Source organism: Octopus sinensis, linkage group LG3, assembly GCF_006345805.1.
Source record: "Octopus sinensis linkage group LG3, ASM634580v1, whole genome shotgun sequence".
NCBI classification, from domain to species: domain Eukaryota; kingdom Metazoa; phylum Mollusca; class Cephalopoda; order Octopoda; family Octopodidae; genus Octopus; species Octopus sinensis.
The window spans coordinates 129065906-129080562 of NC_042999.1; the positions used below are offsets into that span (position 1 = coordinate 129065906).

At 33.5% G+C, this 14657-nt stretch overlaps 1 protein-coding gene across 7 annotated transcripts in view; it reads right to left on the bottom strand.

Moving 5' to 3' along the window:
• Positions 1-14657, bottom strand: part of LOC115209179 (activated CDC42 kinase 1) — a 228873-nt gene that overhangs the window by 52027 nt on the left and 162189 nt on the right. For all 7 annotated transcript variants that reach the window (XM_029777419.2, XM_036501310.1, XM_029777416.2 and 4 more), the window contains one exon: positions 6752-6880. In XM_029777419.2, coding sequence (XP_029633279.1) covers positions 6752-6861 — 110 coding nt within the window. In that variant the 5' untranslated portion in view covers positions 6862-6880. The remainder of the gene's footprint in view (positions 1-6751; positions 6881-14657) is intronic.

The following is a 14657-nucleotide window of genomic DNA, read 5'->3' on the forward strand; positions in this document are numbered from 1 at the left end:
TTTTTTGTAGCTAGTATTAGTGGTAGCAGCAGAGCTGACAAGATTCATTACTCAGTTGAAAACAACAAAACAACACACACACACACTCACACCTACAACAATGTGTTCAGAAGAAAACTTAACAATTCAAAGCAATGACAACTAATGTGATTCATCTGGCAGAGGAACATGACACTCCATAGCTATTCTCTTCCACCACCACTACCTTCAATCTCTGCCTTAGTTGCCCTTAATTAGAGAGAGAGAGAGAGAGAGAGAGCGAGTGAGAACAGAGAAAGACAGTGAGATATAAACAGATAGATAGACAAATATATAGACAAACAGGTGGACAACTGCTAATTGACACTTTAATGGGGTTTGTCTTTTCTTTTTCTTTTTAATATTTTTACAAGAAAGAATATGTGAAATGGCTTGAAATTCTATCTAATGTAACTGGGAAGTGTGATGGTTGGGAGACACACCACTCATCAAAGACAGAGGAAGAAAAAGAGGAGTGTAAAGAGAGAGAAGGAAAAGAAGAGAGATGATGAAAAGAAGAATTTAGGGAAGGGGAGATTTTTGTTTGTTTGTTATTTGTTTTTTTTTTTTAAATTAGACATTAAGCCGAAAGGAAAGAAAGTGGGAAATTGTAATATTCATACCTTTTTCCCAAGGGCATTAGTAAGTAAAACCATTTCAAAGGATAACTGGCTAGCATAACAGACACTTTCATCTCCTCCCTACTGTGTTTCACCTTACAGATCCCACATTAAACAATCCTTCTTCTCTGGGAAGCTTCCCTCTAGAATGCTCTCTCACCTTACATTTTCCCAGCTAATATCCTCAGATAGATGTTCAAAGTAAACAAGAATATCAACCAGATTAATCTTGTTAGTCTGGGAGAGCATGCAAAAGGTATGGTCACTGGTCCCTCCTCCTCTGACTAATATGCACACTGTTCATTGCTACCACTATCATTATCATCATTACCAGTTTAACATTCCTTCTACTATTCTGACTCCAATACAACATCATACATCTTGAACATGCATGATCAAATCAATGAGGCTTCAAACTCTCTATTCTGTTTCCTGCTAACTCAGTATACTAATTGTAGAACCCATATATATATATATATATATATATATATATATATATATATATATATATGTATACATACACACACACACAACAAGCCTCTTTCCATTTCCAGCTACCAAATCTACTCACAAGGTTTTAGTCAGCTTGAGGATATAGTAGAAGACATTTGTCCAAGGTTACATGCAGTGGGACTGAACCTGAAACCATGTGATTGGGAAGCAGGCTTCTTACCACACAGCCATGCCTGCACGCACATACACACACATATATATATAGTTATTATTATAATTATTATTAGACAATAAATTGTAAGGTATACACCTGGTAGCTTACCGGTAAAGCACACTCAGTTTCACAGTGTTCATTGAGCATTTGATTAATGAGAGAGACGGAAGAAGAAAGATACGAGAATATATATTGATCAGTAGAATTGTTTCAACTCACATAGAATTGATACCTCATGGGTGGGATACTGAACAACTGCATTGCGTATTTGTATCTATTTGCATCCGATTTTTATTGATCTTCTATAGCAATGAAGCTGTATCCCTTAATTTACTGCTTTTGAATATACATATTGAGATGTAAATTTTGTGGAACAAGTGTTATTTTAAAGAAATACATCTTGTAATCACTGGAAGAGACACATCTACACCAATGGATATTCCTAGACCAGTTGTTCAGCATCTCACCCATGAGGGATTGATGCTAGATGGGTTGAAACAATTGTAGTGATCAATAAACATTCTTGTATCTTCCATCATCTATATATATATATATTTAAGGCAAATAAGACAATGGAGAGGAGAAACAATCAACAAACATCAGCCAGTAAACATTCAATATATCTATTTATTAAATCGATTACATATGTGTTTAAGTGATACAAGTAAATGAATGAAATCAGCCAATAAATATGTAAACAGATATATATATATATATATATATATATATATAGATATATATATATATATAATGAATAATAATAGATGAGTGTACAGATACAGATCCCTTACAGCTGTTTCTATCATTAGGCATCAAGATCAAGATCTTCCAAGTCATCCTCATCACGTCAGTGATATACAGTAATGAATGGACAATGATATAATTGAATGTTTACTGGCTGATGTTTGTCGATTGTTTATCCTCTCCATTTTCTTATTTGCCTTATAAATCCTGGGTAAATTTCCAATTTACTCCCACCCATACCTAGTATTCAACTGCAATATTGCCATACAATAGAAAGCACTTGGTTAAAAATACGTAGGTACACATCCAGTAGTATACTGGATATGTAATATCCCTTAGATGGTTTCTTAACCTTTAACTCATACAGACATAAATATACACACACACACACACACACACACACACACACACACACACACATAAAACCTTCTCCTCAACTTAGGACTGAGTTCTGTTCCAACTGACAGATCATAAGTCGATCTGGTCATACGCTGAATTTATATTTTTCAACACTGTTTTCATTCAAACACAACTGATGCTTAAAAGTGACTGACTGAGAGACAGTGGCAGGCAGTGGATGCCTGGGTCTGAGGGAGACTTGTGTTACCAGATGCTGCTATAGTTATCCTACACATAGCTACCTAATGTCTGAAAATCGATTATTTATTTATTTATTTATTTATTGTGGTCATAAGTGCAGATAGTCATTAGTCACATAGGTCATAAGTTGAGGAGGTGTGTGTGTATGTAAATATATGTGTGTGTGTGTGTGTTCATATTATCACATGACCTCTAGTATACTTATTACTCATCTCATTTTATCGAAGTCATAATTCTTACCGAATTCGCAAAATGCATCTCCAAATGTTATTCAAATAAGCTAGATTCACTTACATTAGCTAAGATTATAAGAAGGCATCTTTTTATGGTTTTAATTTTTTGTTTCTTATTCAATAAATTCTCATAAAACTGACAGGTTAAATTGTGAATATAAACACCAATATTGAAATTATGCTTATATTAAATCTTATAGTTCGTTTGGATCCAAATTTCATGACCATTCGTGAATTATTTGATTTTTCATGCAAAGAAGATTACCCCCACCACCACCACCACCACACACACACACACACACACACACACACATAAAACCTTCTCCTCAACTTAGGACTGAGTTCTGTTCCAACTGACAGATCATAAGTCAATCTGGTCATACGCTGAATTTATATTTTTCAACACTGTTTTCATTCAAACACAACTGATGCTTAAAAGTGACTGACTGAGAGACAGTGGCAGGCAGTGGATGCCTGGGTCTGAGGGAGACTTGTGTTACCAGATGCTGCTATAGTTATCCTACACATAGCTACCTAATGTCTGAAAATCGATTATTTATTTATTTATTTATTTATTGTGGTCATAAGTGCAGATAGTCATTAGTCACATAGGTCATAAGTTGAGGAGGTGTGTGTGTATGTAAATATATGTGTGTGTGTGTGTGTGTTCATATTATCACATGACCTCTAGTATACTTATTACTCATCTCATTTTATCGAAGTCATAATTCTTACCGAATTCGCAAAATGCATCTCCAAATGTTATTCAAATAAGCTAGATTCACTTACATTAGCTAAGATTATAAGAAGGCATCTTTTTATGGTTTTAATTTTTCGTTTCTTATTCAATAAATTCTCATAAAACTGACAGGTTAAATTGTGAATATAAACACCAATATTGAAATTATGCTTATATTAAATCTTATAGTTCGTTTGGATCCAAATTTCATGACCATTCGTGAATTATTTGATTTTTCATGCAAAGAAGATTACCCCCACCACCACCACCACCACACACACACACACACATACATACAGAACTTCAGTTGAGAAAGCTAAAACCAGAATGAGGAAACAGGAGTTTTGTCATTTTTGCTTTGAATTCTGTTTAAATGAACTATCTACAAAAGCACCCTTCACTAATTTTCATCAATTTTTTATGAAGCAAAACATTCGTGTGTGTGTGTGTGTGCATGCACATGCTTGTGAGTGTGTACATGGATGTTTGTTTCTCATCATTTGAAAACTGATGCTAGTTTGTCTTCATCCCTGTAACTCAGCAGTTTGGTCACTCCCCACCCAAAAAAGAACATCAATAGAATAAGTATGAGGCTAAAGAATAAGAACTAGGGTCAATTTGATCTAGTAGATCCTTCAAAGCAGTACCTCAAGGATAGCCACAGTCCAGTGACAAATAAAAGAGTATATATCCTTAAAAAAGATTAGCATTATCTTTCAAGCACAAAAAATGACAGCCCAATTTATCTCACAATGGCTATTATAATCATGTAATGTGATTAGATATGTATTATACCAAGTGGAAAAGAAAAAAAAATGAATGAATGACCTGGTGAGGGAAGATATCTATAGTAGAAGTAGAACAAAGCAAACTTAAGAAATATCTGGATCAGTAGTATGAAGTAGTAGTTACAGCAGAAATACCAACAAAAAGACCATGTAGACCTATCCAACCTGTAACAGCATTGATGGTGGAGGGGAAAGACAATCATGGTTACATCTTTTTTTTCTCAAAATATGTAGCAAAATAATTTTCATAAATTGTGCAGGAATCACACAACAAACAATAAATTTCTTTGAAATCCTTCTAAAAATATACTGGTCACAAGAGTAATGAACATCTGTTTTTAAACAATCAGATAAATAAAATTCTAAAGAATAACAAACTATTATAGAGCTATAATGGCACTGTCATATTTCATAACCATATTTAATAAAATATATTGAAACAAATTTTTTGAAAGTGTTTTTAGTAATTTAAAAAGAGGTAGTACTCAATAACTTTTTTAAGAACTAGTTAGATAAAATGAGTTTAACATTATCTACATTAATTTTTGGACAGTTGCACAGTAATAGTTGGAATGAAAACAAATGCAAAGAGGGAAATACCATAGGGAAATGTTCTGGGAAAGAGGGGGAAAAAAGGAGAAAAGAGTTCAGTAGCTGTGAGAGCTAGGTACAACTAGGATAGCATACAGTTAGGAAATTTAATAAATCAGAGATTGTTATAGTTAGTAGAAAAAGAAAAAAGACAGATGAACAATTGGTAAATGTCTGGTGAATATTTGCGAATGAAGACTTGCACAGTAGCGAAAATTTTGGCAGATACTATGTATGATGTTCCAGATATGTAGGCACTGGATAGGAATATATTTTAATAAAGTATAGGAAGTTTTCAGTTGTAAAGTATTTTCTAATATGCTTGTGTTTTGTTTTTTTAACTATTTGTTCTAGTACAAGAAGAATAACATATAACATTTGCATATTGCTGGATAAAGTGTTCTTATAGTATTTGTTATTACCACTGTAACTACTCAACTTTCAAGCAAGAGTAGAACTTGTTTTCCTCCAGATAGACTGAGAAAAGAGCAACAGAATGGCTGTAGTAAAAGTGTGAACAGATGACAAGTCCCTGCTTCAAAAATTTATATCAACAATTAATTAAAACCAAAAGTTTGAGGACACCTTCTTTCTCTCCTTCCTCCTGCCACTTAGTCTTGAAGGGCTTGTAAAGGTTCTTTCAGACTACCTTTCCTTCCTAACTACAAATAACAAAAAGGATAATCTAGTGTGGATATTGATCATGAATCTTAATTTTCTTTCTTTCTTATGTTCCCATTAAAAGAAGTGATTGACTTAAAAAGAAGTTTCAGAAAAAATAGTTTACTTGGAATGTAAGAAGAGAATAAGAAAGAAAACTCAATACCGTGTTACTGGTACAATGAGTGAAAGTAAAATAACTAAGCTGGCACTCCGTATGATGGATGGCACAATAGTGAAAGTATAAAAGATGTAATAGGATCTCTGGCAGACCAACAAGTAACCAAAACTACAGGTGTGTTAAATTGACTAAATAGTTAAAAAGATGAGTTTTCATCACATGAAGATCACACCTCACAAGAAAGTCATTACATAAATTATATATTTGATGTGGCAGGCAGATTAGGGGATAGTATAATACAGAGGGAACAATAGAACAGGAAATTCAGAAAACAACTCAGTTAGCACTAAAATATTTTTCTTTCTGTATGCAAAACAAAATAGATCAACTATTTGTAAAAGATGGCACTAAATAATGTTGAATATGGTCCATTTGATACAATAAGGTAAATTACAAGAAATGTTGAGAGCAAATAAGAGGGCAATGAAGACAGTGGCAACAACAAAGGTTGCATAAAAATATAATGCTAGTTGATAACACATACTAAGATGAAAAAGTTCAAGGAATTGGTGGCAAAAGGTGCAGCGGAACAAGAAAACTAAGGTACACATGAAGTAAATAGTTAGTATACACTTATAAGAGCAATTGGTGGAATGAGAAGAAACACATTATGATACATAGAAATATATCATACTGCTGATTTGGAAAAATGGATAAAAAATATTGATGATGCTGATGAAATACAAATTCAAAGAATTATTTATAGAACTTGATAATAAATAAAGAATACATATTCAAATTCCTAAAATTCCCCAATATTAACTTCTTAGCACTGTCTACATAAATTAACTACATGTAACTAATCACTAGCTTAGTTTCTTAATTATAGGCTTCTGACTTCTTGCCATTTGACAAATAGCCACCAGTGTTTGGCCTTGCTGGGATACAAAAGGTTACAAAAAGCACTAACCTTGTGACCTGAAGATCATCTCTTAGTTTAGTGTAAAATTGTTCAAGTTGTACTTCGGCCAATAATTCATAGAGCCATTCTTGACTGTCGCTGTCTTCATTCATATTCATATTGTGGCTGCCACCAACACTGAAACAAATGAAAATACAGAAATAAAGAGAATAATATTTCCACACAAGTACTGATGCACAGAATTTCATTCAACTCAATTGAATAATAATGATAATAATATATAATAATAATACCACTCTTTTGTTTTAAAATTCATTGACAATTTAGACTTTAAGTAAGCAATGCTTTTGATGAAATCAGACTAAGAACATTTTTAAAAGCCATCTCTTGAAATATGTAATGAATTACATTAATATTTTTATTTTAAAATATTTGATGTCAAGTGATATGGTAAAAAGCATACAATCATTCCACTGAAGTGGTTTGTAAAATACATGACAATGTTTTGATGCTCTAACATACTGTACACCAATTTAAACTAAACATAGAATCAAAAATAATTACAATCATTCCGTGTAGAAAAGCTTTATATATAAGAACTTTAGCCTTTAGAGAGGTCTCGTTTTAATTTATTAACTAAAACTGTGCTATTTTAAATTTTTTTATTTTCTTACTACTGACTTCCTGTGTCATTTGTTTATCTACTTTTAGATTTAAAATAAAGATTGAACATAAGTTATCATTCAAGACAATTCAAGATAAGTTAATGTGGCCCATATGGCTTGTTGAAAGGAAATTTATTCTGTAACATTGTGTCCAGAGTTTCAGATTTCAAACTTTTATTTTGCAGATATAATGTACACATATCTTATGCACTAATGCACTGTCTACTAGATGTAGTGTTCAAAAAGATTAAATCACTGAAGACAAAGACATGTTTATGGCCTTTTAGGCTATCCTACACAAGATAAGAAATGAATGAGGTCAGTGTTGTTAATGGTCAGTATGAAATGTTGCAAATTAGTGGATAATGTTGGTAAGGATTCCAACAGGTTAATGTTCTAGAGAAGAAAGTATGGGTAAAGTGTTTGGTATAAAGTCTATAAGGTAAGGTAGACAATGAAAGTAAGAGAAGTAGGTGTTTATGTGGGACCACATATTGAAAAGAGCAGAAGTTAAATTAAAATTAGAAGAAAAAGGCAGTCTAAGAACATGGGCTTAATGGTGGGATATTATTTGTGAATGTAGAACTGCCTATCAAAGAGATCATATTTGATTCATGACAGGTTTGGTGAAGAAAGAAGCTAAATTAAGAATATACTGTTCTAGAATAATGGCCAAAATACACACAGAGAAAAAGTATACATGCAGACTCTCTCTCTCTCTCTCTCTCTCTCTCTCTCTCTCTCTTCCTCTTTTTCTTTCTCTTCCTTCCTATCTCTCTCTCAAACACACACACACATATACACAGGGTGACTTAGTTAAAAGTTAGTTTAAAATTGGTATTAACTTTTTTCCATAATACATGGTGAAGAGAAAACACAAGCTACCAGAAATTTTTTTAAATCTTTGGTTTAGTTGAGTAAAATTTACATTAATAAAATGGGTAAGCAGAAAGAAAAATGTTATGTTGTATTAAAAGCAAACAAATAATATTTGATTAAAAATACTGATTTAAGTAACCAATGCTTTTGATGAAATCAGACCATAACAAATAGGTACCAAGAACATTTTTAAAAGCCATCTCTTGAAATATGTAATGAATTACATTAATATTTTCATTTTAAAATATTTGATGTCAAGTGATATGGTAAAAAGCATACAATCATTCCACTGAAGTGGTTTGTAAAATACATGACAATGTTTTGATGCTCTAACATACTGTACACCAATTTAAACTAAACATAGAATCAAAAATAATTTTTCTTAACCACAGAAAAAAAAAAGCAACTTTACTTAATTTACAGAGAGTGGTTCATCATCATCATAGTTTAATGTCCGCTTTCCATGCTGGCAAAGTTGGATGGTGTGACTGAAGATTGGCTGAACCAGGCTCCAATCTGATCTGGCAAGGTTTCTACAGCTGGGTGCTTTTCCTAATGCCAACCACTCCAAGAGTGTAGTGGGTGTTTTTTATGTGCCAGTCAGGCGGTACTGGCATCGACCACACTCACATGCTGCTTTTTACGTGCCACCGGCACAGGAGCCAGTCTGGTGGGACTGGCATTAACTATGCTCAAATGGTGCATTTTACATACCACCGGCATGGGTGCCAGTCAGGCAGTACTGGCACCTGACTCAACAGGTCTTCTTAAGCACAGCATATTGCCCGATGTCTGAAGGGTACTCTTAAATGGGCCAGTTATGTGACACTGGCACAGGCCATGGCTATGGTCTCACTTGGCTTGCTAGGTCTTCTCAAGCACAGCGTAATCTCCAAAGGTCCTGGTCCCTGGTCATTGCCTCTGTGAGGCCCCACGTTTGAAGGTTGGGCTTCACCACCTCATCCCAGGTCTTCCTGGGTCTACCTCTTCCACAGGTTCCCTTCACTGTTAGGGTGTGACACTTTTTCACACAGTTGTCCCCATCCATATGTAACACATGATTATACCAGCAAAGTTGTCTCTCTTGCACACCATATCTGATGCTTCTTATGTCCAACTTACCTCTCAGGGCACTTACACTCTGTCATGTATGCACACTGATATTATACATCCAGCAGGATATACTAGCTTCATTTCACTGCTGTGTAGCGTGGCTGTTCGCACACATGCGTCATACAGTCTACCTTTCACTCTGAGCGAGAGGCCCTTTGTTACCAGCAGAGGTAGGAGCTCTCTGAACTTTGCCCAGGCTATTCTTATTCTTGTAGCTGCACTCTCAGAGCATCCACCTCAGCTACTGACTTGGTCACGTAGGTAACAGAAGCTATCAACTACTCCTATTTTTTCTGCACATTTTCAGTGTATCTGCCACACACAAAAACTATCTTCCAAGTTAACCTTCCTTTGGTTCAATTTTATAAAAGCTTAAATAACATTTTGAATACTAGTAAATGAAAGAGAATCCTTTAAAGGGTTTGCAACTTTTCTTTAGCATGATAATGAAAAATTATGTTTTATGTCATCGTAATCCCCACATTTGACTGAAAATGTCAAATTATATGCTGTATATAAATCAGATAAAATTACAACACTCATGCATGCAATGCCAGCAAAAAAATTTAAAAAAACAAAAAAAAACTTTGACTAAAAACAGAGTGAACCAAGAGTAAGCTGATCAACTGGAAAAGATATTGTATACTAAAGGGTTATGAAAATATCAATACCTTCAAAACCATCATTGTAAACAGTTATCTATAAAAAAATTTATAGTTTTCTTTTTGAAAGATAATCATCATCATCAAAAGAACTGCAGCTGGCTGTGAATTTTAAGGATTTGGGCTTGAAGGCCAAGGTGTGATTTCATATCATGCCATCACTGATATACTTTGTCCCCAGCAAAAAACAGCTAACACTTAACGTAGTCCATCTAGCTGCAAAGAGTCACACCTGACAGGAAGTTGTGTATAAATGGGTATTATAAGAAGGTACTACATAACTATCAAGTGCTTTATTAACTTGCAATGCCTTGTAAAGATATTCCCAGAAGTAAAACAAGTGCTAGGTTGGTATGCCCATATTTAGAAGGAAGAGACATTTTTTTTTTAAATATTTAATACAGTGGGATAAGGTCTAGCATGTCACCTATTATTCAAAATATCTCTTAGAGGCAGGACTGATTACACACACACACACAAACACACACACCTCTGAAATGAAAGAGATCAAACTAGGTACTATCAGTCTGCATAATGTGTCTCATAATAGTTCACATAACAACTCAAACCAGCTAGTCTCATAACTACATAATATATATATATATATATATATCAGTATCAAATCTATCAATTCATAGCTGAATCACCACCACCATTCAAATGGCAGTGCTGTTTCAATTAGGTTGTTGTATCCAAATCTGGAGGAGGAGATGTTTTTACAAAAATGTTCAACACAATAAAATAAGTTCAGCACATGTTTGACTTAAATATTTGAATGGATGGTACAGATCACTATAAACACGTTTTCTAACTTTCTGTACAGAGTCTTATTAGAAACAATATAAAAACATATGAGTAAATTCAAATTGCAGTTTTAAAAGCAATTTTCAAGTTTTAAACCTTCAAAATATATGTTTTTATAAATCTGTTATAAATCATCAAAAATGTGATTTAGCTTGTAAATCATTTATTAATAGCAACAATAAAATCATATATCATTATAATTTCTCTATGCTATTGGTATACCAAACCTCACAAATTCCAGTGTACCCTTTCTCTTAGTTAATGTTTTCATCCAAACTTTCATAGACTTCGGCCACTAATGTGCCTTAGGAACACACTCTTTGCCAAGAATAAACTTTAAACTCATAATTTTTCTATCTCCTTTTGTTCAGTATAAAATCAATTAACTTTTCAGTCCCAAGTGATTTCTAGGTAATCAATTAGACTGCTGGCTTCCAACAACTCATGTTATAGAAATTATGTCAGAAAACTCTAGCAACATTGTGACCACTTCATTATTAGTGCTATGAACCAGTATTTCGATTTTGGTTTCTAACAAGTCAGTTAAATTTCCCTGACAGTTACTTTTGAAGGATCTCATCCAATCAATACTGCTTTGGGGCATACACACATTGTAGCAGCAGACTTATGATGTGATAGAATTACATGTTTCAGTACTATAACTGTATCATTCACTGTCTATATGATTACCTTTTTTTTTTATTGATATACACATGATTAAAATAATCTATTTGCATGTGTGGGGCTACATTTTATGGTTTAAAGGATGAATATTTAATACTAAAGCTTTTGCCTCCAGTGGTAACTATGTCTGGGTAAGGATACAGACTAAGTTTTAAAATAACTCTCAAACTGTAACTACAAGATTAAAAACATTTGAATCAATAATTTACAATTTTTTGTTGAACATGCACATATTTATACACACACATTTATTTGATAACAAATATTTACAACCTAACTGAAAAAGTTTCTTAATAACAGTGACATATAGACTTACTTATATTTAATAATTTCAGAGGCAGTTTACTTGAATGTTTCTTATATCATTTGATAAAATTTAAGAACTACAAGGGAGCAAATATTTAATATGTGCTCAATCATAATTACATGCTCATCAGAATACTTGAGACATCATATCCATCTTGTATTGCAAAGATGCATACAGTGGAACTCAGTATTGTGGACTCTGTTGATTCAAATTTGAAATACTGGGTGCTGACACTGGATGACAAATTTACATCCAATAGCAGTTTATTTTTGAACCTTCTCTAAAAAAATGTATAAAACACAGTAGTACCTATTTTATGAGTATATGAAAACCAAAAGCACACTACACACATACCCATAAAACAAAAACTCTCATCGGCATGAGACTGTGTAAGACAAGGGTTGGCCCTTCAGTAATAGGCACAGAAAACCAACAGACCTTTATAGATTCCATTGATCCATTTTCAATCACTAGGCTTGCATCAATCCTAGAGTATATATAGTAAAAAGGCATCCATATATGTATATGCACATGAGTAGAGGTGGAAAATGAGAAAGATTAAAAAGTTTCCAGCATGCAACAATTATGGTACTGACATCAAACTAAACAAAAATATTTTCAGAGGAAGAGAAGTGAATCATATTAGCTTTTATTCATTTCAATCATTGGACTGTGGCACTACCTTGAAGGGTTTAGTCAAACAAATTGACATTAGTACTTATATTTTTAATTCTGTTATTTTATTGGTCTCTTTATCAAACCACTATGTAACAGGGATGTAGACAACCCAACAATGGCTGTCAAGTGGTGAGTGGGGGACAAGCATGAGCACAAAGAAAGAAAGAAAGACATTCATCCATATATTATATATATATATATATATATATATATATATATATATATACACACACACACACACACACACACAGATGATGATAAGATGATAAGATAACGGTAGTCTCTCACAGTCCAAGAAAGGCAGTTCTGCAATTTCTTGCTGAATAATCTGCACCAATGATTTGTTTATAGTTATCAAATGTTTGTGCTGTCCATTAGCTCACTCCCTTCATCAAATCAATGTTGCCTGTACACATGCATGATATACCACACATCAAGTGTCACAGTGATTGCAGAGCAATATGAGATGAAGTGCACTGCTCAAAAACAGAATGCACTGCCTGCTCCAGGAATTGAAATCACAATCTTGCGATCGTGAGTGCAACACCCTAACCACTAGGCCATGTTCCTGCACACATATATATAAATACATATACATACACACACATGTATATGTATACATGTATGTGTATGTGTGCAAACAATGATAGTTGTATCATTGTTTTAATGTCTATCATACAATATTTGCATGGGCTCACAGATCTACCATCACTGTCCATTATATTGCTATACAAATTTTTCTTTCTTCTTTTTTCTTTTTGTCATCCCCAGATTTGGTTTCATCACATACATCCAATTCTCTCTTAGTTTTCATACAACAGGTATTTTTTTCTTTTATGCATGTATATGTACACTTGCTTGTGTGAGTGAGTGTATATTTGCGTGTGCGTGTAGGTGCATGTGAATAAATATAATATCATCAGTTATATGTTTAACTTTCCCTATTCTCATGTGTTGAATAAGTTTGCTACAGATCATGTTGCCTGTGGCAACACTGCCTTCTATATAATTATATAAATTACACACATACATACACACAAACATACAAATGCAAGCACATGTGTACACACACACACACACGCACAAAGACACATACACAAACAAGTACAGTACCGGGGTTATGATGATAGGAAGTAGTTAATATTTTCTCAATTTCCAGTAGACTGAAACCTAAAAAAAATCATTCAGTGTTGATCATGCCACTCCAAATACAATTCAGAAAGATAACTGTAGGATGATGACATATAACATCTAGTATTATATAACCAAACATAAACGCTATTGTCCTATTGTCTACCTATAGTAGTAACTACCTTAACACTCCTTATTCACAGGTATGTTTCTCATGACAACTTCATGAAAAACTACAAGTGGATCTTCTCCATACAACTCCAGAATATATTATATAAAAAAAATATAGTTTTGAAATATTGAAATATATATATATATATATGCACACACACACACACATACGTACACATGCATACATATATATATATATACACACACACACACATACATATACACATATACATGCATACAGACACAAGCACACACACACACACACACACACACACACACCACACACACACACACAGCGGCATCATAAGTTTTACACCTACTTCAGGTTACAAGATTTTGTGCTCATGTAAATTGTAAAGTATGCCCACTAGTTTTGGGATATAGTCTTAAAATCCACTCTTCTTATCCAAAAGGCTCCTCAGTATTTTGATAAAGATCAGAGTATAGAAAACAATTTGATAAAACTGTAATCACAATACATATATGTGTAGACGTGGCTGTGGGGAGGGAAGCTTGTTTCCCAACCACATGGTTCTCGGTTCATTCCCAATGCACAGTACATTGGGCAAGTTTCCATTGACCAAATACACACACAAGGTTGATCATGTGTGTGTGTGTGCACACACATATATATATATATAGTTCAAATTTACAGTAAACAAGAGATGAAGACAGGTGAAGGAACAGCAAGCAGGTTGATGCTCAGGAAGAATAAAAGCCCTTGACATTTTGAGCCTACACTCTTGAAAGTATTGAAAGGAAAGAAAAATGAAGAGAACAAAATAAAAATGGATATATATATATATATATAATATATATATATATATTATATTACATGACAAAATGCGAGCATGAAAAAT